The 20,079-nt window shown below is 34.3% G+C and overlaps 1 protein-coding gene across 1 annotated transcript in view; it reads left to right on the top strand.

The window, feature by feature from the left end:
- Positions 1-19,742, top strand: part of LOC149796135 (F-box DNA helicase 1-like) — a 115,206-nt gene extending 95,464 nt beyond the window's left edge. The window contains exons 16-18 of the mRNA XM_089966051.1: positions 6,157-6,263; positions 11,211-11,336; positions 18,140-19,742. Coding sequence (XP_089822177.1) covers positions 6,157-6,263; positions 11,211-11,336; positions 18,140-18,280 — 374 coding nt within the window. The 3' untranslated portion in view covers positions 18,281-19,742. The remainder of the gene's footprint in view (positions 1-6,156; positions 6,264-11,210; positions 11,337-18,139) is intronic.
- Positions 19,743-20,079: the final 337 nt, after the last annotated feature.

The following is a 20,079-nucleotide window of genomic DNA, read 5'->3' as shown; positions in this document are numbered from 1 at the left end:
AATAAATAATAATTATTTATTGTTAATTTCATATAACATCCATATATTAAATGTGATAATATCTCATTACTGTGTGATGTTTTATGTTATTTTTCTTTGCTCACAAGTATAAACTGTGTACTTCGGATGCATTGGTCACACCACAGCCCTCATTAACATATTTGTATTAATGAGCCACATGTAAACATCTGGACATGAACTATATTACACTAGTGAAGAGTTCTTTTTACTTTAAAGGAAAATATTGGGTGAGAAAATAATCTATGTTGGTGTTTGGATTATGACAAGGAAATCCCAGTCATGGGGTTACATTATATGTCTCCCCACTTGGCAAACCTCATGGGGAGACAAATAATGTAACCCCTTGACTGGGATTTCCTTGTCATAGTCCAAACCCCAACATAGATTATATATGCCTTGCCATAAATAATGTCCCTCTGTCTGTTAAGTTTTGGGTAAAAGTCAGTTTTCAGGCACACTGATGAGGCATTTGTGTTCCATGAATTCAACTTTTGGTTTTGGGCTTTACGATGTGAGAACAATTTATGTTTCTCCATGGCTTTGTCATATAGATTGATTTGGTTTTTCTTCTTTTCCTTTGTGGAAGGTTATTTTTTGTTGTTGTACCCAACATAAGCATTGACAGTAAAAATTTGGCAAAAAATGTTTAGAGGGAAAGAAATAGTTGTTGTTTCAGAGATGTAAATGGGATACCTGATTTTGAAAATCATGCAAAAAATTGAAAATAGGTTGCTGCAAATATTTTCTTGAATCATGTGTGCTTTGTTTCCAATAATGTAGAAATTACCCATTTTGCTATTGTATGTTGTTGCTATTTCATTTGGTAAAAAAGTGATGGTAGCCAAGTAATGCTAAATTTGGTTACACAAATTGTTGAGATTCTTTAGCTAAATGTGATGGATATATTTGTTTTGTTAAAGAAAATGCACCACTGGTTCAAGTATCTTCATCATTTCTCAGCTACAAAACTCTTCAAACAGCTGAATAGGAGGTGACAGAATTTGGTAATCACAACTGCTTTTGATTTTTGCTAGGTTTGACTTTGATGAGGAAGTAAGCATCAATGTATTTGTAGTATGAATAAAGCAACTAAACTCAGAGCTGTTAGAGATATACTTCAACTATGTGAGATATACTTCAACTATGTGAGATATACTTCAAATTCATAGAACATGTCTGTACTGGATATGTTAATGAAGATTCTTCATTTCACTTGTTCTTTCATATGATATTAAATTTCAGACATTCTATACTGTTTCAGAATTGGCAGGTGTAAAATAAAAACAATGCTTTGAAACACAAGCTGCAGAAGAGAATATAGATTTTCGTATTTTATATTATAATTTTAGTGAAAAAAATGGATACATTATAGCTCTCATTCTCATTATGCTTTCATTTTTAGTTATTATTTTGGTGCACTGTGGATAGGTCCATCTTTTGACAGATTGCCCCTGCTCCCATTTTTGCAACTTTATGGGGGTGGGTGGGGGAGGCAGTACCCAAATTTATTAAATCCTAGATGCAACCAACTTTCACGTTCAGCATCTCATACAACTTGTACATTTTATTTTAAAATACAAAGAATGTTAAGTGTAGATTAGTAAAAAGATTTTGCATTTGAAAAAGAGCAGAATATAAATCTTTTGACCAGGTGATTATGTCATTTAAAGTGCAGGTGATTAGTTTAGATAAAGGGGCATTCACCTTTCACGATTAACAGCTGCTATACCTGAAGATTACAGAATTGAATAATAACAGTAGCTAGATGTGTTGATCACTTCATGCATACAGATTTGTTTGTAAATTTTAGAGGAACTGGAAAATAGTGGTCTCCATAAGCAGGTAGTTGTTATATACAGGTGGTTGCTTGACCAGATTTGATTGTATCCCAAAAGTACCAAAAGTACAGGATTAAGAAGCATCACCACAAAGTCCACATTTTAAAAGGTTATGGGGATAAAAAGGATCATTACCTAATTTTGATGTGTATAACACACACTAATATATAATGCACATTCCCATTTTTGACCCAGAATGAGCTAAAAACTTAATTCTGCCATATAGCATGCATGTGACATAATACATATCAGATTTTTTATAATTTTGTTCTGATTTCATTGTTTGATTGTTTGACAATAGTCTGCCATTTTGGATAGTTCTTGTCATTTGTTATGTGACATTTGGTTGGTATACAGTACACTACTGCTTCACTGTTTCTCTGGTCTTTTCTGTCAGTATGAAATAAAGAAAAAAGAGGCAATAGTTAAAGTTTATTTTATGCTAAACAGTGAATTACTTGATTTTCTATTTAAAATAATATTGACATTTCACTGTAGTGAAAAAATAACAATATTTTTTCACTACAGGAACTACTTTTTTGGATCAGAACATACTTATCTCCCTTTTATTTTCTGTCAGTGAACTACTTTTTCCTTATGTATTATACATTGATGAATTACTTGTGGTTCTTTTCCTACTAATAATCTCTGTCTGTTATCCTTGAAACTTGTAGTTTGTTATTCTGGAAATATCAGTTAATTTTTATCAGTCTGATGTGGAACTAATTTTGTGCGCAGGTACACATAGCACAGCAGAACATGTATGGTAAACAGCTGACATTACCGTAAGAAATCTGCTAATTCACTGTGTCACAAACTTTAGGTAGCCAACGTATGTGAGCATAAAATAAAAAGAATATTTGCTTGAAATGAGTGAATAATGGATACATTTCATCTCATGGGTGAAAAACTCTAGTATTTTCACTCGTGGAGTTATCATCCACTCAATGAAATATATCCATTATTCACTTGTTTCAAGCAAATATCCTCTATATATCTTTATGGTTGGCCTTTAAAAGGGCAATTTTTGTTGTTCACCTTGTTGACACAGCTCAATCTGTTTAATCAAATCCCTCATATTCCTTGTCATCATTGTCCCTCTTGAAAAGTCCTTGTTTCTTTATGTCATCAAGCAGCGATCGTCTTTGTCTTCATTCTCACTCTTTGGGTAAAATGCAATGAAATTTATCTGTTGTTACATAAACAAATTCTTTGTCCATATTGACAAACCATCTTAACAGTGAATAGTTATATTATAATCTGCTTATGTTGACACTTAGCATGAGTACTGTATGTTGTGAGATTTCCACCTTTTTTTTACATTTCTGGTAGTGGAGATCAACCAGACGAGGCATTATCTCATAATCTGTCTTTCATCACATTTTCATCCACTCACTAGTAATTAATATTTTTACATAGACTGACATTTGTATTTGGATGGTAAATAAAATTATGCTTCCTTTCACTCATAATTAAATCCTTCAGAACACTCACATTTTCTGCAGTAATCCCTGTCATCAGACCAGAACACATGCGTCTCTATTGTCCATTGACCCTTTTTTAATTTCTGATGCATGCATGGAAGGCAACATCACTTTGCTACCACAAACTTAAACCCCCCAAAGTTCTTACTTGTTGGTCTTTTCAGCAGGCAGGGAGGAAACTTCATTTGACTAAATGATGGCCATTTTCTTTTTTAAAAATGTACCCAGATAAAAGAGTTTGCTGAAATTTCAAAGAAAACAGATTACCTTTGAAGCGCTGATTGTTATAAAAACATACTAAGCAAATGGAAAGAAAATCAGTCTCAATTACACAATACAATTATTTGATGTTGCCGCCACAATAAGGCACAGGCATTTGTTTGGTTCACCAAAGCTGTCCTTTAGCAGTGACTTCAATAATGCATCAAAGAAAACCAACTACAATCTTCAGTAAAAACAAAGATCCTTTCTTCAAAGGAAGTCAGTACCAAACTTAAATAAAAGCAATGGAATTGGATGGATAGTTTCATTTTCCAATGTGATTGGAACATGTTTGCTGTGCCATAAAAATTTCATTTTTGCAAGAAAAAAATTTATGTTTACAAATGCTACCAATGGCAGCTTAAAACTCGAACTAACTTTTACCAACTTGAGACATACTGAAATGGAAATGTGCTTCATCATTCGTTACGTGATTATGCTATTTTCAGCTGAATTCAGACCTATATGACCTGTGACAAAATTATTGAATATTTTAAATGTGTGTTTGTGTGCATATTTTTGATGGAATTGCTTGTATTGTGGATTTAATATATGTGACAAGATTAACAGGTGAGGACATGGTCTTGATTTTATTCATGTTATACATTAGATGTGTATATATAAACAGTATAAAAGTATATGTACCAATGCATGGTTCTCTGAATAAAGTAATGTATTATATATGCCTCCTCTGTTTTCACTACAGTGTATTTCTCATTTAATATGCGTCAATTTAAGATGGTAACTGTGCCTATGAAGTACGTATTTTAGAGCCCGCATTTATTACTTACACACCCCCCTCCCGAACATTTTTGGGAGTACATGCATCATTTTCTTCAGCTAACTGACCTGGTTGCTTATAACATGATTTGGTCTATAACATGGTTAGGTTCTTTGGCTCCCAGCTATTGTGTTATAGAGGGGTTACACTGTATTTTGTGCCTGTTTAATGATGAATCACTGGACATCAAAGAGTTTTTCATCACATTCTTCAGTAAAATTTATGCCTGTTTAATGATGAATCGCTGGAATGCAGTCAGCTTGTCTTCATAATCTTCAAGCAGTTTGTTTGTGTTGCCATATTCGTAAACAGTGTGTTTGTAGAAATGCTTATGTCCAGGCCACAGACTCCTTGTAGTCATCTGTTTTCTTCTGATTTGCAATGAGTAATGCCTGAATGTGATTTGTTGTCTACTTCTATCCATCATCCTTTCAAGGACTTCACTCTATTTCTGGATACTTATTACCTTTCTCTCAGTCAGCTTGTTTCATCATGAGCGTATTCTTCAGTCTTTCTTTCATTCTTCTCCATTCTCTAACAACTATTATAAATTGAATTGCCTCAAGGCGACTCTGTGATCACGTGTTTCTGCATAGCCAGTGATAGTTAACTTGTCACCGCTCTGGTGGCCAAGTGGTTAGAGTGTCCACCTTGGATGCGAGAGATCGTGGGTTCAAACACTGGCGGAGTCATACCAAAGACTTATAAAAATAGTACTAACAGCTACCTCACTAGGCACTCGGCATTAAGAGTTTAGAGTTTGGATTGGTTGGTTTAGTGTCAGAATAATGTGACTTGGTGGGACATCATCCTACATGTCTACGGCATGATGCCCGAGTGCTAGACATGAAATGTGTCTTGGTTTACAAGCTAGAATTTACCAAGTTGGTGCATCATAATTAGGTTTGGTACATGAAAGCTTTAGTCAGCACTGATTACCTTTAAAAACACCAAGTCAGATCAGTTAAACATTGATCACTTTATTGTCACAATGAAGTAGCAAATACTGCGAATTGAAATGAGAAATAAAACTAAAGATCCAAAGTTTATTTTCAAAAGGAAAGTAATATATTGCAACTTTACCATAACAAATAATTTTTATTATGTTTAGCACAGAAAAGCTTTAGCTGGTATTGATTACCTTGGAATCTTGGACCACACTGAGGCAATGAAGCTTTGATCACAGAATAGCCACAAAGAAATATAAAATACTATGATTTATTATGATAAATAAAACTAAGAACCAATTTTTTATTCCAAAGTGAAATTCATTTATTAACTTAAATTTTTTATGTCAGTGTTACAGACAATCCAAAGTCATAAAAAAGATGTCCCAACAGTGTGACTCTGATGTGAATATTAACACTGCTTAAATCCTAAATATTATATTCAATTCAACCATGAATAAAGAAATAAATAAATAAATAAAGAAACAATTGATTAGATCAATAATTATTGAATATTGAACTTTCTCAGGTACAGTAATTATAATTCTTCTGTACCAATGCAGTACTTTGCACAGCTTTAATGCAGATGTGACAGAATTTACCAGGTGTATGTATTTCTAGTCGATTCACAGAACAAAAAGCTATATGATGATATGAAATGATTGGATTGGTTTGGTTGGGTTTAATGCCATTTTCAGCACGTGATAGGCTACACATGGTGGCCAGTATATTTGGTGGTGGATGAACCATCAGTCCACATGAAGTTTGTGTTCTTTTCTTGCTCCCAGAGAAGACATGTTTTAAAATTTGCTTTTTTTCTTCAGGAGATCCCAACTCAGATGAGAGTAACCTGCTTTATGTGGCTGTCACCAGAGCTAAACATGCCTTACAGATGACCCCTACCTTGGCCAAAGTGCTGGCATTAGCTGGAGTAAGTTATATAAATTAGATAAACTGCAATTTGTTGTTCCTTTTTTGTCCTTGATTTGGAAGTTATATTTCTTTTTTAATAGCAGAAAGTATTTGATACAAGGACTGAAAATTGATATCCATCCTGATTAGAAATAATGATGAAACTTAAATTTGGATTTGCATTGTTTTTAGTTTAATCACCAATAATCTTTTTATACCAAGACAGAGGACAGAATGCATATATGTAGAACACATTGGTTTACCAGAAAGTCCATAATAAACAGTAAAGTTCCATGATAAAAAATTTGCCACAAACTTCAGCACTACTAGTGAACTGAAATTTTAGATATTACCTTTGTCACTTGTATCTGCTTATTTCATCTCTGTGTCTCGCAAATGTTTATAAGAATGTTTGCATTATGAGGTGTCATTGTGTACATTCTCTTTAGAATGTTTACTTCTGCTTCCACCCTTGGCCTGTAATAAGACCCTGTAGTTAAGCTGGAAATCTTGACATTTCCTACTTATCAATAAAGGCAAAGAACAAGGTCACAAGGAAGTTGCTATATGGTGCCAACTAAAAGAAAACATGTAACTATGAATCATAGGAAGATAAACCTTTGTAAATAAAAAGATGAAATACATGTTAGAATATAAAACGCAGAGATGTTAAATATGTATAAAAGGTTTATAAATAAATGGTAAAAGTAGTGCTATTGGTCAAGTTCATGGACTAGAAATTGTTTCTGACAAACATGTAAGTTCTTTATCTTGTACCTTCATTAAAGTTTACAGACAGCTTATACTTTGGTTAAGATAGAAGCCTATTGCTTTTATTCTTAAAGGTCTAGGTGTGTGTGACTGTGAGCAGAAAAATGTTTTTGCTAATAATTTAGTTCCAGTGTTACATGTTTAGGCTCGAATAAATAGTAACACAAGAAAGATTGAAAACAACAAACTTTGGAAAATATAACAAATTATTTATTTCCCTGGAAAAATACTGTAAAAATGAAAAAAAACAAGAACTTACAGTTTTAAGAATCAAATTCAAAAATAATCAAAGAATAATCCACAATTAAAATTTTAGAAGTCCTAATAATAAAATGTTCACATGATTTCAAGTTCGAGTCCCGATGAAGAATCCAAGAGTAGTAGACGTTGACGCATCATGCTGTCATTTGTAATGTGTTGAAGTCTGCAGTTCATTGTAGAAACAAGAAATATCCCTCTGGTTTTGGAAATCCGAATAAATTTTTATAAGAGCTGTCTTTTTTCAAGAATTTTGTATGAGCACACATATATCTCCATGAGAAAAGATTTATTCCTTTTGAATCCAAATAATTTGAAATAACTTCAAATGACACACTTTCCAATGTAAAGAGCCCAGCTGAGATTATTTCTCTAAAACAAAGGTTATATCAGATTCTAAAATGCAGTTTTGAAAATTCCCAGGTTGCGAAATCAAAAATGATCATGTTTATGTCACGTACGCCTAACATGACCCTGACAAAAACCAATCATTTTACTCTAAGAAATAAAATAAAAAATTGTTTACATCTTAAATCACATAGTCCCATTATGACCTTTACAACAACCAATCATTTTAAAATAAAAATAGAACTTATTTACGTGGCTGCTACTAATTTTGAATTAAGTTCAGAGACCAGGTCAGCCTTATGTTTTTACTAAAATGAACAGTCAAGGTCAAACTATTTTCGGGAAATAATTATGAGTTCCTAGCTAACAGAACTTTTCACTATTTTGATATATAATAAAATTTAAAAAATAAATAAAAAGATTTAAAAACTTACAAACAATTAAATCACATATAGTTAAATCAAATATACATAACACCAGACCATACTACCTCAACCAAAGTTTGTGGAGGGCTTGAACATATGGACAAGGTCAATTGATTTTAGTGTTAAAAAGGTCATGGTCGTTGTGACTTAAAACAAAATGGATTTTCCAGTTACGTTTGTTCTAGAGTAAGTTCCTGGGTCAAATTTTGTGTATGGCTTGCACTTAGGCTAAGAAAGAAACCTATAGATTTTGAATCGAAAGATAAAGACCATGGTAAGTCTAAAAAATAAATAATGGTTTTGCACAGTAAGTTTTTTTTTAAGGGTGCATTACTTGACCTTTGAGCAAATATCAATGTCATTGAGATCTTTTGGTGATTAATCTTCAGAGTGTACTATGTCCTACTAATGTCTACACATAAGATAAGAATATTAAGCAAATCTCTGTCTTTGAAATTTGTTGGTGAATAATCTGCAGAGTGAACTGTGCCAAGTCAGTGTCTGCATACAGGAATGTTAAGCACTAGGTTGGTGTTCAATTGACAGTTCACATTGCTCTTAAAAAGAATATTTGATTTATGTAATCCACCTCATTGACCTATTATTTACTATTTTCCTTTGCTGTCTGAGATTTTCTCAGGCATTCATGTAAAAAATGCATGAGTTGAAGATTTGAAACAAATTATAAATGAAATGATTGGCTGAAAGCTAATGAGCATAAACTGGCTCAAGTCTAATTCAAGAAGCTGTAATTGATTGACTGAAAGATAATCAGCATGGAGTCAAGTCTAGTTCTTGAAACTGTAATTTATTGACTGAAAGCTAATCAGCATAGAGTCAAGTCTAGTTCTTGAAACTGTAATTGATTGACTGAAAGCTAATCAGCATAGAGTCAAGTCTAGTTCTTGAAGCTGTAATTGATTGACTAAAAGCTAATCAGCATAGAGTCAAGTCTAGTTCTTGAAACTAATTGATTGACTGAAAGCTAATCAGCATAGAGTCAAGTCTAGTTCTTGAAACTGTAATTGATTGACTGAAAGCTAATCAGCATAGAGTCAAGTCTAGTTCTTGAAACTGTAATTGATTGACTGAAAGCTAATCAGCATAGAGTCAAGTCTAGTTCTTGAAGCTGTAACTGATTGACTGAAAGCTAATCAGCATAGAGTCAAGTCTAGTTCTTAAAACTGTAATTGATTGACTGAAAGCTAATCAGCATAGAGTCAAGTCTAGTTCTTGAAAACTTTAATTGATTGACTGAAAGCTAATCAGCATAGAGTCAAGTCTACTTCTTGAAACTGTAATTGGTTGACTGAAAGCTAATCAGCATAGAGTCACGTCTAGTTCTTGAAACTGTCAAGTTCAAGAAGCTGTATGGCATATGAAGCAAGACTGTTTAGCATCTTCTGATCTTACCCTGGTACATACTGACTGTGGTAATACTATCTGCTGATCTTGCCCTGGTATGTACTGTGTTAAAGCTATCTGCTGATCTTGGCCTGGTGTGTACTGACTGTGTTAATGCTATATGCTGATCTTGCCCTGGTGTGTACTGTGTTAATGCTATCTGCCAATCTTGCCCTGGTTGTACTGTGTTAATGCTATCTGCTGATCTTGCCCTGGTGTGTACTGTGGTAATACTTTCTGCTGATCTTGCCCTGGTGTGTACTGACTGTGTTAATGCTATCTGCTGATTGCCCTTGTGTGTACTGACTGTGTTAATGCTATCTGCTGATCTTGCCCTGGTGTGTACTGTGTTAATGTTATCTGCTGATCTTGCCCTGGTGTGTATTGACTGTGTTAATGCTATCTGCTAATCTTGCCCTGGTGTGTACTTTGTTAATGCTATCTGCTGATCTTGCCCTGGTGTGTACTTTGTTAATGCTATCTGCTGATCTTGCCCTGGTGTGTACTTTGTTAATGCTATCTGCTAATCTTGCCCTGGTCTGTACTTTGTTAATGCTATCTGCTGATCTTGCCCTGGTGTGTATTGACTGTGTTAATGCTATCTGCTGATCTTGCCCTGGTGTGTATTGACTGTGTTAATGCTATCTGCTAATCTTGCCCTGGTGTGTACTTTGTTAATGCTATCTGCTGATCTTGCCCTGGTGTGTATTGACTGTGTTAATGCTATCTGCTAATCTTGCCCTGGTGTGTACTTTGTTAATGCTATCTGCTGATCTTGCCCTGGTGTGTATTGACTGTGTTAATGCTGTCTGCTAATCTTGCCCTGGTGTGTACTTTGTTAATGCTATCTGCTGATCTTGCCCTGGTGTGTACTTTGTTAATGCTATCTGCTGATCTTGCCCTGGTGTGTACTTTGTTAATGCTATCTGCTAATCTTGCCCTGGTGTGTACTGTGTTAATGTTATCTGCTGATCTTGCCCTGGTGTGTACTTTGTTAATGCTATCTGCTGATCTTGCCCTGGTGTGTATTGACTGTGTTAATGTTATCTGCTGATCTTGCCCTGGTGTGTACTTTGTTAATGCTATCTGCTAATCTTGCCCTGGTGTGTACTGTGTTAATGTTATCTGCTGATCTTGCCCTGGTGTGTATTGACTGTGTTAATGCTATCTGCTGATCTTGCCCTGGTGTGTACTGTGTTAATGCTATCTGCTGATCTTGCCCTGGTGTGTACTGACTGTGTTAATGCTATCTGCTGATCTTGCCCTGGTGTGTATTGACTGTGTTAATGCTATCTGCTAATCTTGCCCTGGTGTGTACTGTGTTAATGCTATCTGCTGATCTTGCCCTGGTGTGTATTGACTGTGTTAATGCTATATGCTGATCTTGCCCTGGTGTGTACTGACTGTGTTAATGCTATATGCTGATCTTGCCCTGGTGTGTACTTTGTTAATGCTATCTGCTAATCTTGCCCTGGTGTGTACTTTGTTAATGCTATCTGCTGATCTTGCCCTGGTGTGTACTGACTGGTAGTAGTATTGTAACAATAATAGAAAAAACTTTACTTGCAAAAAAATTTGTAAGTGGAGCCATTATTGCCCAAAGTCACTCTGATCACTATTTTTAAAAAATAATTTTAGCCATTCATGTAAAATTGCTCATAGGTCATATTGTTTCATTTGCTACATTTATCATCTTTTCCTATTAGTGTAAATAAGTAATTTACTTATGTTTCCATTTATTTATTTATTTATTTATTTAGGAAAGATTTGACTTCCCAGTATTAAGTAAGAAGCTTGAGAAGGATGGAATCACATTTAAATGCAGGGAAACAGATGCAAACTTCAAGCCAACAGCACTTACACTGCAACGAAAGGAAATTATTATGGTACAATGTGTACAAGTCTTAAATCAAACATTTGTCTTAAATTTTGAATCCATTCACAAATGTAGAAAATTATCATAATGTTAAATATTAAAATGTCTCTAAAGTTCAGTAGATGATATTAGAATTAATTTCTTACAGTCTGTTCCAAAGTTTAATTTTATTTGCAGTTGGCTTTATTGTTTTATTATTTTATCATATACAGTATTGTTTCATTAAGTTGCAAAGTACAGGACAGCTTATGTCTTAACTTTGGATATTTTCATTGATGGTGTTGGCTAAATATTTGTAGGTCACTGGTTGAAGTTTGTGTTAAAGGATTGGATTATGGTTCATATGAAGGAATTATGCATTTAAATTTCACAACCTTGTGTTAAATAGCATCTGTCTGACCATGTTTAATACCTTTATCCCAATATCACCAAAGGCTGTTCCATTTGACATTAATTGGGATCCAAGGAGGGCTCTTATAATGTGGAGTAATCACCCAATAATGCAATTTAGAATTTTAAATCAGCTTCATGTGAACTCTTTGAGTTGTCAGAGTACCCTGGCTTATGAACTCTTTGAGTTGTCAGAATATTCTGGCTTATGAACTCATTGAGGTATCAGAGTACCCTGGCTTATAAACTTGTTGAAGTATCAGAATACCTTGGCTTATAAACTCTTTGAGTTATCAGAGTACCCTGGCTTATAAACTCTTTGTGTTATCAGAATACCCTGGCTTATAAACTCTTTGAGTTATCAGAATACCCTGGCTTATGAACTCTTTAAGTTGTCAGAATATTCTGGTTTATAAACTCTTTGAGGTATCAGAATACCCTGGCTTATGAATTCTTTGAGTTATCAGAATACCTGGCTTATGAACTCTCTGAGTTGTCAGAATATTCTGGCTTATGAACTCTTTGAGGTATCAGAATACCCTGGCTTATAAACTTGTTGAAGTATCAGAATACCCTGGCTTATAAACTCTTTGAGTTATCAGAATACCCTGGCTTATAGTTGTTGTAAAATGCCATCCCTGGGTACCATGTATAATTAAATTGAAGAGCCCTGATATTGTGTTTTGGAATTTGTTTATGACTTTAAGGTAGGAACTGTACATTTAAATTTTACCTCTATGTTGATTAGCTGATGCCTCACTTTGTCAGAGGGTTACACAAATGATAGTGTTATTGTACTGTGTATCATAATTCATTTAGCTTGGGATATACACTACTTGCCCAAATAGGAAGCAAAGTACTTCTTTTATAGTTATCTCCAAAGTGATTAATGTGAGATAACTAGGCTTTTACAGGTAGTTTCAAAGAAGAGTGCTGCTGGTCATGAATAATTATGAGGTAAAAGAGTGGTCATGAATAATTATGAGGTAAAAGAGTGGTCATGAATAATTATGAGGTAAAAGAGTGGTCATGAATAATTATGAGGTAAAATTTGACTTAGGTCACAGACAAGTACTTTTTTTATGAGCAATAAAACCAGTATTAAATAGTGTGTGTTAAAAATGAAAGTCACAAAAAATATTTACCTGAAAAAAAGTTATATAATTTTTCAGAAGAAGCTTTGTAGTAGGCTTGAACCTAAATTTGCTCTTTGATAGATGATGCATAGGTGACAGTAATTTGGTGGCTTATGGTGATGTTATGATAATTTTGCAAAACAATAACATTGTAGTTGATGGAAGTTGAATTAGTTATCTGTGTTCATGTAGTTCAACTTTTTCTGCATACCCATTGTCCATCTTTTCATTATACCTTGGTTCAGTTTTCTATTACTTTAGGTTAGTTATTTTTCTGCACTCTTTGTTATAGGGTCTTGTAATATATTGTGTCAATCCAAATAGAGAGAACTGAACCAAAATGCTAAAAAGTAGGTAACATTGACCTTTATTTACACCTAAGTGACTTCATTTACCTTGGACAATTGGTTAGGGTATGAATTCTGAGTGTACAGTCATGTGGATTTTCCTGCAGATCCATTATTTTTAGTACTACATCAACAAATCAAGAATAGGTCATGATGATCTACATTGCATGCATCAGTGACTGTTGATTTATGCATTCAAGTCATTTTCTAAAAACAATGTTCTTTTTATTACAATGTACCTTTATATGAATACTCTTTGGTATGTATAGCATTATCATTCAAAAATTAGGTCATTAGGTCACTGTGACCAATATTTGAAGTGGCATTGTCTTAAGTCCAAGTTGGTTGTTTGGGATCAGTGCATCATTTGCACTACATACTCATACATGCCGAGTTTTTTGGAGCCAAATAAGGGAGATTTGTGTTCGAAATCAGGGAGATTAGGTCCAAATCAGGGAGATTAGAGTAATGACTATTTTTCTCATAAGTTTAAGTGTGAAAGTGCAGATCATACCACAACTAAGTAAAATAACTATGTTTTTTCTTAATCTCACACAAAATAATTTAAGAATCTTCACAAGAATCACTGTGGTTAAAAAAATAATGACCCACTGGAACCTCAGACACTCAAACAAACTTAGTTTTTTTCAACATGTGTTGGTTGTCTTTCAGTCTTGTCAGGAAGCTAATTTTGCAGTGATACACAAATTATTTCAAGGTCTGAGTTCAAAACAGTCACACTTTGCATTCATCTTACACGATATTAGTGATGACAGGTTTTCCACATAAATTTCCACAGTGGTCTGTCTGAATCTTCCTCAACATGCTGAAAGAGTGCTCAAGGTCTGCATTACTGTGTGGCAGGCTGAGTGCTGCCATAGAGAGCTTCACTAGATTTGGGAATATGGGTTTCTTCAAGGGTGTGGAAACTCTGCTCATGTCTACCCAGAAGACATCCAATGGTATTTCTTCCTGAGTGAAACTGGGCAGGTCTGAGACCGGGGAAAGCTGGAAGTCCCTGAACTCAACTTCAAGTTGACAGTGTCAGTTGCTGTAACCAGTCTGAAACTCAGCTGAAGCACAGCTTTTACTGAAATCTCCAGTCTTCTCTCAGGATTCCAGTAAACAAGGGCCCTCAGGGTCATGTCATTAAATGGAAACTTGGCTAGCATCTTTGATTTAACTTCCTAATAGAAGGACCTCACACTCCTAAAGAAGGAGCTCAGCTGGGTTGGAGAAATGTCATGTTGGTTGTTGTGAATGAAACGTCTGGCTTCCATACCCACTGCAAACAAAGAGTTGTCATGCTGGTTTTCTGGTGACATAAAGTTGACCTTCATATTGCTGGCTGATAACACTCGTCTTCACAAAATTTCTCCTGAATTTCTGTAGAATTTGTTCTATCCCACTGTGACAGCCTGGAACATGGTGTTAAAGTCATTCAGTGGTTCCATGATGAATAGAAGAAAGTTATATGTCAGTTTCATCTCGGGGATTTTAAGGTTCTCCACTGATCTGTTCACTCTACTCCCTGTCTTCACAACATCTTCATGGCTCTGGAAATATGACTGAAGAGTTGGCCACTGTTGAAGGAATGCATTTCTTGAGTGACAGCCACCTTGTGCTACAATGCTTGTCTTGTTTGTACTCCTCAGTGTTGGTAAACTTTACAAATTCTTTATACACATTCTTTATACACCTCTCTATGCTTGGAACTGTAAGTGAAGTGATAGTAAGTGTTGACCAGAAGTTCTTCAACTGGGACAGCCAATTTCTTCAAACCATACTGTGTGCAGGTACTCGCCAAATGGCAGATACACCTGAAGTCCATTACATTTGGTTGCTGTTTATGAACACTGGAGAGGACGGAATTTTTCTTCTCAACTAAGACTTCTTGAAGACAGTTGAAAAGGTTTTCACCAGTTCTAATATTGCAAATGGGCAGAGCCAGGAATTTGGTTGTCACTCTGTGAATGTCATTGTCAAACACCCTTACAATAATTGCTTCACACTATTCATCACCACTGTCATTAGACTCATCCGTCATCACTGAGAAAGGTTTTTCCTTGCATAGTAAAGTTACTTGATTGTCATACATTGGACCCAGTTCATTATTAACAATGTTTGTTACCTTTTGCAGGTAAATTATGCTCTGCCACAAAGTTAGCAAACAGAACCTCTGTTTTAGTGACACTTTCTACTGATGTTTTTGCAAACATTTGCATTACTTTAGGCACATTATGTGACGATTTCTCATTTGTATTGTGCTGCATACTTTTCAAGTGCCTTGTAAGATCATTTTTTCCCCCACTAGAAATGTTTCAGTATGTGTTGCAAGCTGTGCAGTATGCAAAGCTTTCTCACTTTTCACTATGCTTTCCACATTTAAATGTGCCTATCCATGCACGGTTGAACTTGCAAACATATTTCTTTTTTTTTTTTGAAGGCATATTTTTCATAGAATCTGTTAGTGGATGTTTCGACATGGCACCAGAATATTTTAAATAACCCTGGAAGTAGTTGTAGGAATATATGTCAGTTTTGATGTGTTTGGTGATTCACCTCTGGCAGAGCACATGACGTACTGTACAACAGGAAAGTTCGATGATATTCCGATTGTGATGTGTCTCCTTCCTCTCCCATATTGCTCCATGTGAACAAAAGTAGTTCAGAATATAATTTTCAATGGGCATGAATTACATCTGAGGTTTATTTCTCGAATTGACGGAAAAGGCAGAGAACATTCTGATTGTAATAACTTGATTGACTTATCATGGTAGTTGTGAACAGTGTATTGAATGTAGTTTTACTGTAGCTGGAAATACCTATGCTTGGCAGTTTTTTATTTCTGGGAGATCTTGTCAGCAAATTGGTAGATCAAAGGATGGATTCGAAAATCAAAAGACTCCCGAACAATTCTGGAGACTTGGCATGTATGCATACTCTATAGGTACGTGTTTGTTCATTAAGCAGGTAAATTCTAAATTAATGAGTATTTTGTTTATAATACTTCATTCAAGCCAAGTGTGCTGTTAACATGCTTTTATAATGTGAAACATTTTTCTTTTTAGAGAAAATAAATTAAACAAATATTCACGTATCATGCATGGATTTTCTAGAAATTTTAATTTTGGTCAAATATTATCCATTGGCATTAGTAGAAACAAGTTATGCTATCTTTAAGACCTCATGGTTTATCTAACTGTTGATTTAAAAAACGATTGATAAGAATCTGTTACAAGATTTTAAATATTATTGTGTTCAGTCTAAGATTTTATATGTTCATTCAAGGACTTTGTGTGTTCAATCTAAGATTTTATATGTTCATTCAAGGACTTTATGTGCTCAGTCTACGATTTGGGTATGTTCTGTCTAGAATTTTGTATGCTCAGTGTTTCATGTTGGGTTAGTATATTACTTTTCTGTTTGTAGTTTATTTTGTTCCACTTTTTACAGCACAGGCATATTGATTTTTTCCTGTCCATCAATCCTCCACCATATTCATATGCATATGTGCCAACAACAACAGAGGATTTTGTTAATATAAGTGGCAAAAAAGTGCTGTTTTGAGCATGAAAATGGAATCTATATATTTCATGCTATAATTACAGTAAACTGTATAAAAAATGTACTTCAAAATTCTTGGCAAAAATTGGCAAAATCCACGTGGATTAGAACCAGAAGATAGACACAAAACTTGCTGATAAATTATGTGTATTTCAACACTATTTTTAACTAGTCAACATGTCTAACATTAACCAAATGATTGTGAAGTCCACAAATTCTGCCGTGAGCATGACAGTTTGCTCCATCCAAAGTGCTGTATTACATCATTCTCATATTCTTTTTGGATTTGTAAGGTGGTGTTGATTTGTCCATTTGCAGATCGGACATGTTTTGAAGTTTAAAAAGACCCACCTGCTCTAAGAATTTTCATCCACAATTCAAACCATAAAGGCCCATTTTGCTTAACATCTCGTGCCTTGTGTTAACTAGCTTCATTGTCAGTATAATGAATCTGCAAAGGCAAAGTTTCCCCATGAAAGAAACCTGACTCTTTTGTTTGAAGTGGGTTATATACAGTTGCTGTAAATATAAACTTAGGAGATTACATGTAGGTCTTGGATGGACAAACTGATTCTTATGATATTCTTACACAGCTATCTTTCTTTTTAGAATATTCCCAAATTTATATGAGGATAATAAATATGACAAACACAAATTTTATTGCTTTATTTTTATTTCATTTTATTTTTTAATATACAGGTGAGCATAAGATGTAATTAGGTGGAAAGAGTCATAATGTTTATGCCAAATTGTAATGGTTGGCATGTATGCTTATGTCATTCTATTCTGACAACCACTTTTACACAGTGCACAAAAAAAATAACTTAATGTTGACACATGAACTTTGGTGGTCTTATATATATGTACTTAGAGTTAACCAGATTAGATTTTTATGACACTAAAGCAGTTACTAATTGACATTGGGACTTTGGATTTGCACTTTGTTTAGTTGATGAAATCCATGTCACAGTAGCATTACTGCACAAAATTAACTAGACATAGACAATTGTGTGTGTGTGATTAGGATTTTTAACGTAGCAGTTAACTAGACATAGTTGAAATTTGACAAGCATGTTCTCATACATATTTAGATGATTTGTTTAGATTTCCATGCCACTAAATCATCTTTTCATTTTTATCATTTTGTTTTGGTGTGGACATTTTTTTTGGCAGGGGTTGGGGACCTTGTTAATATGATGGATCATATACCCTGTATTCTCTTGTCACAGAGCAGTTTATTTTCCTCTTTGTAAAGTTTTTTTTATAACCTTTTGGACATGGGACATTTGCATTTGAATGCAGTGAGAGTATACATCTTAAACAGACACAAATCTGGTTTAATATGAAAATGAATGTTTTTTTTTTTCTTTCAGGGTGATTTGACAAAAATGGAAAGTGGAGTATTTAGCCCTGAGCTCCTGTCTGAAGATGGTGGTAGTTTCTCAGAACTTCTCGGTGTCCTGCAGACCCATGATCATGAAAAGAAAGAGCTGTATTCTTGTCCGTCTATATGACAGAGATGCATGTATCAGTACATGTATGAAACAAAATACGTTGTTAAGAGAAAAATTGTAAGACGTCATGCAGTGTTCTTCTTAAGGACACACCCAGTTAATAGTTAACAGATCATATGTATAAATAAGGCTTATAATTAATACACACACAAACACACACACACACAGACACACACACAGTGTGACCCTGCTATAATATAGAACCCAACCATGTTATAGAACAAACCATGTTATAACTAAGGCTATTCATAGGGAAATGAAAACATGTAAATAAATTAAAAAGTTTAACATCTTTGCTAGATACCCATCTTCAGTTAATTTGATGGCCAAATATCTACGGTTTCAAAATATTGGAAATTTAATTTGAGTTTTATGCTGCTATTGTTAGCAACCGTAAGTATACATTTTTTTCTGCAAAAATGAAACTTTTACAGCACAATAAATGTGTTCCAGTCACTTTGGAAAATGCAACAATTCATCAGATTCCATTGCTTTTATTTAAGTTTGGTGCTGACTTCCTTTGATGTCTTTGTTTTTATTTAAAATTGTAGTCAGCTTTCATTGATGAAGGATGCATGTGTTATTGAAGTTGCCACTAAAGGACAGATTTGGAGGACCAAACAAATGTCCAATTCTTATTTGCGGCAGCAAAATCAAATAGTTGTAGAACATTGAATGAAACTGAATTTATTTTGATTTGCTTAGTATTTATACAGAATGATTGGTGCTTCAGAGGTAACCAGTTTTGAAGTTTCAGGTAAACTTTTTTTTCTGGGTACATTTTAAAAACAAAAGGAATTAACCATCATGTGGTTGATTGTAGCAGTTATCGTTTCTGCCTTGAAAGGTTGGTCGATTGTAGCTAGTCCCAGTAGCATGACTGTTGGATAGACCAACAAGTAGTTCTCTGTTGTTGTTTTTTTTGTTGGGGGGTGACATTTCTGGTAACAGAGTGATGCTGCCTTCCATGTGTCCATCATAAATTTAAAGAAAGGCAAACAGATGATGACTATGCAGATGTTCAATTCTGACAGGGATTGCTACAGAAAATGTGACATTCTCAAGGATTTAATTCTGAGTAAAAAGAAGAGGAATTTTATATACCATCCACAGACAAAGATCAGTCTAAATAAATATATTAATTACAAGCAAGTCACTGATAGCCCGACACTTTTTAGTCCAAAAGATCCATTATGAGATAGTGCCTGATCTGGTTCAAAGGGACTCGTGCTGTTGGTTACAATTTACCTGTCATACGTGTACTACCAGAAATGTCAAAAACCAAACAACAACAAAAATGTGGAGATCTCACCACATACAGTACTCAGGCCAGATGTCAGAATAAGCAGATTATAATATAACAATGTAATGTTTAGATGGTTTGTCAATATGGACAAACAATTTGTTTATGTAACAATAGATACATTCCAGTGCATTTTATATAAAATTTGCGACTTCCTTTGATGGTGCTTCTGAATTTCTTTACTCAAGATTGTATATACAGGTTTAAACAGCCAACAATTTCCCATAAAAAAAAAATCACCAGATGGTATATTTTGTTGCCAATAAGGAAAATAAATCACAATTTGTGACATAGGCAAAGCTCTGTGTGATTCCTGAATAAACATTTTATACATTATTTTTTGTAATTTTAAGAAGAAAAATCTTTCTTCATGTTTGAGAAAAATACAGTATGCCACAAACGTCTTATATTAGGTCTCTTCCCAAGAATGATAATAAATGTTTTACTTGCTGCTTTTCATACTGTTGAGAAAGAACAAAATTTTGGGGTACGAGAA

The sequence above is a fragment of the Sinohyriopsis cumingii genome, chromosome 7 (genome assembly GCF_028554795.1).
Source record: "Sinohyriopsis cumingii isolate HCF-2022 chromosome 7, ASM2855479v2, whole genome shotgun sequence".
Lineage (NCBI taxonomy): Eukaryota > Metazoa > Mollusca > Bivalvia > Unionida > Unionidae > Sinohyriopsis > Sinohyriopsis cumingii.
This window is presented reverse-complemented; position numbering and strand designations above follow the sequence as displayed.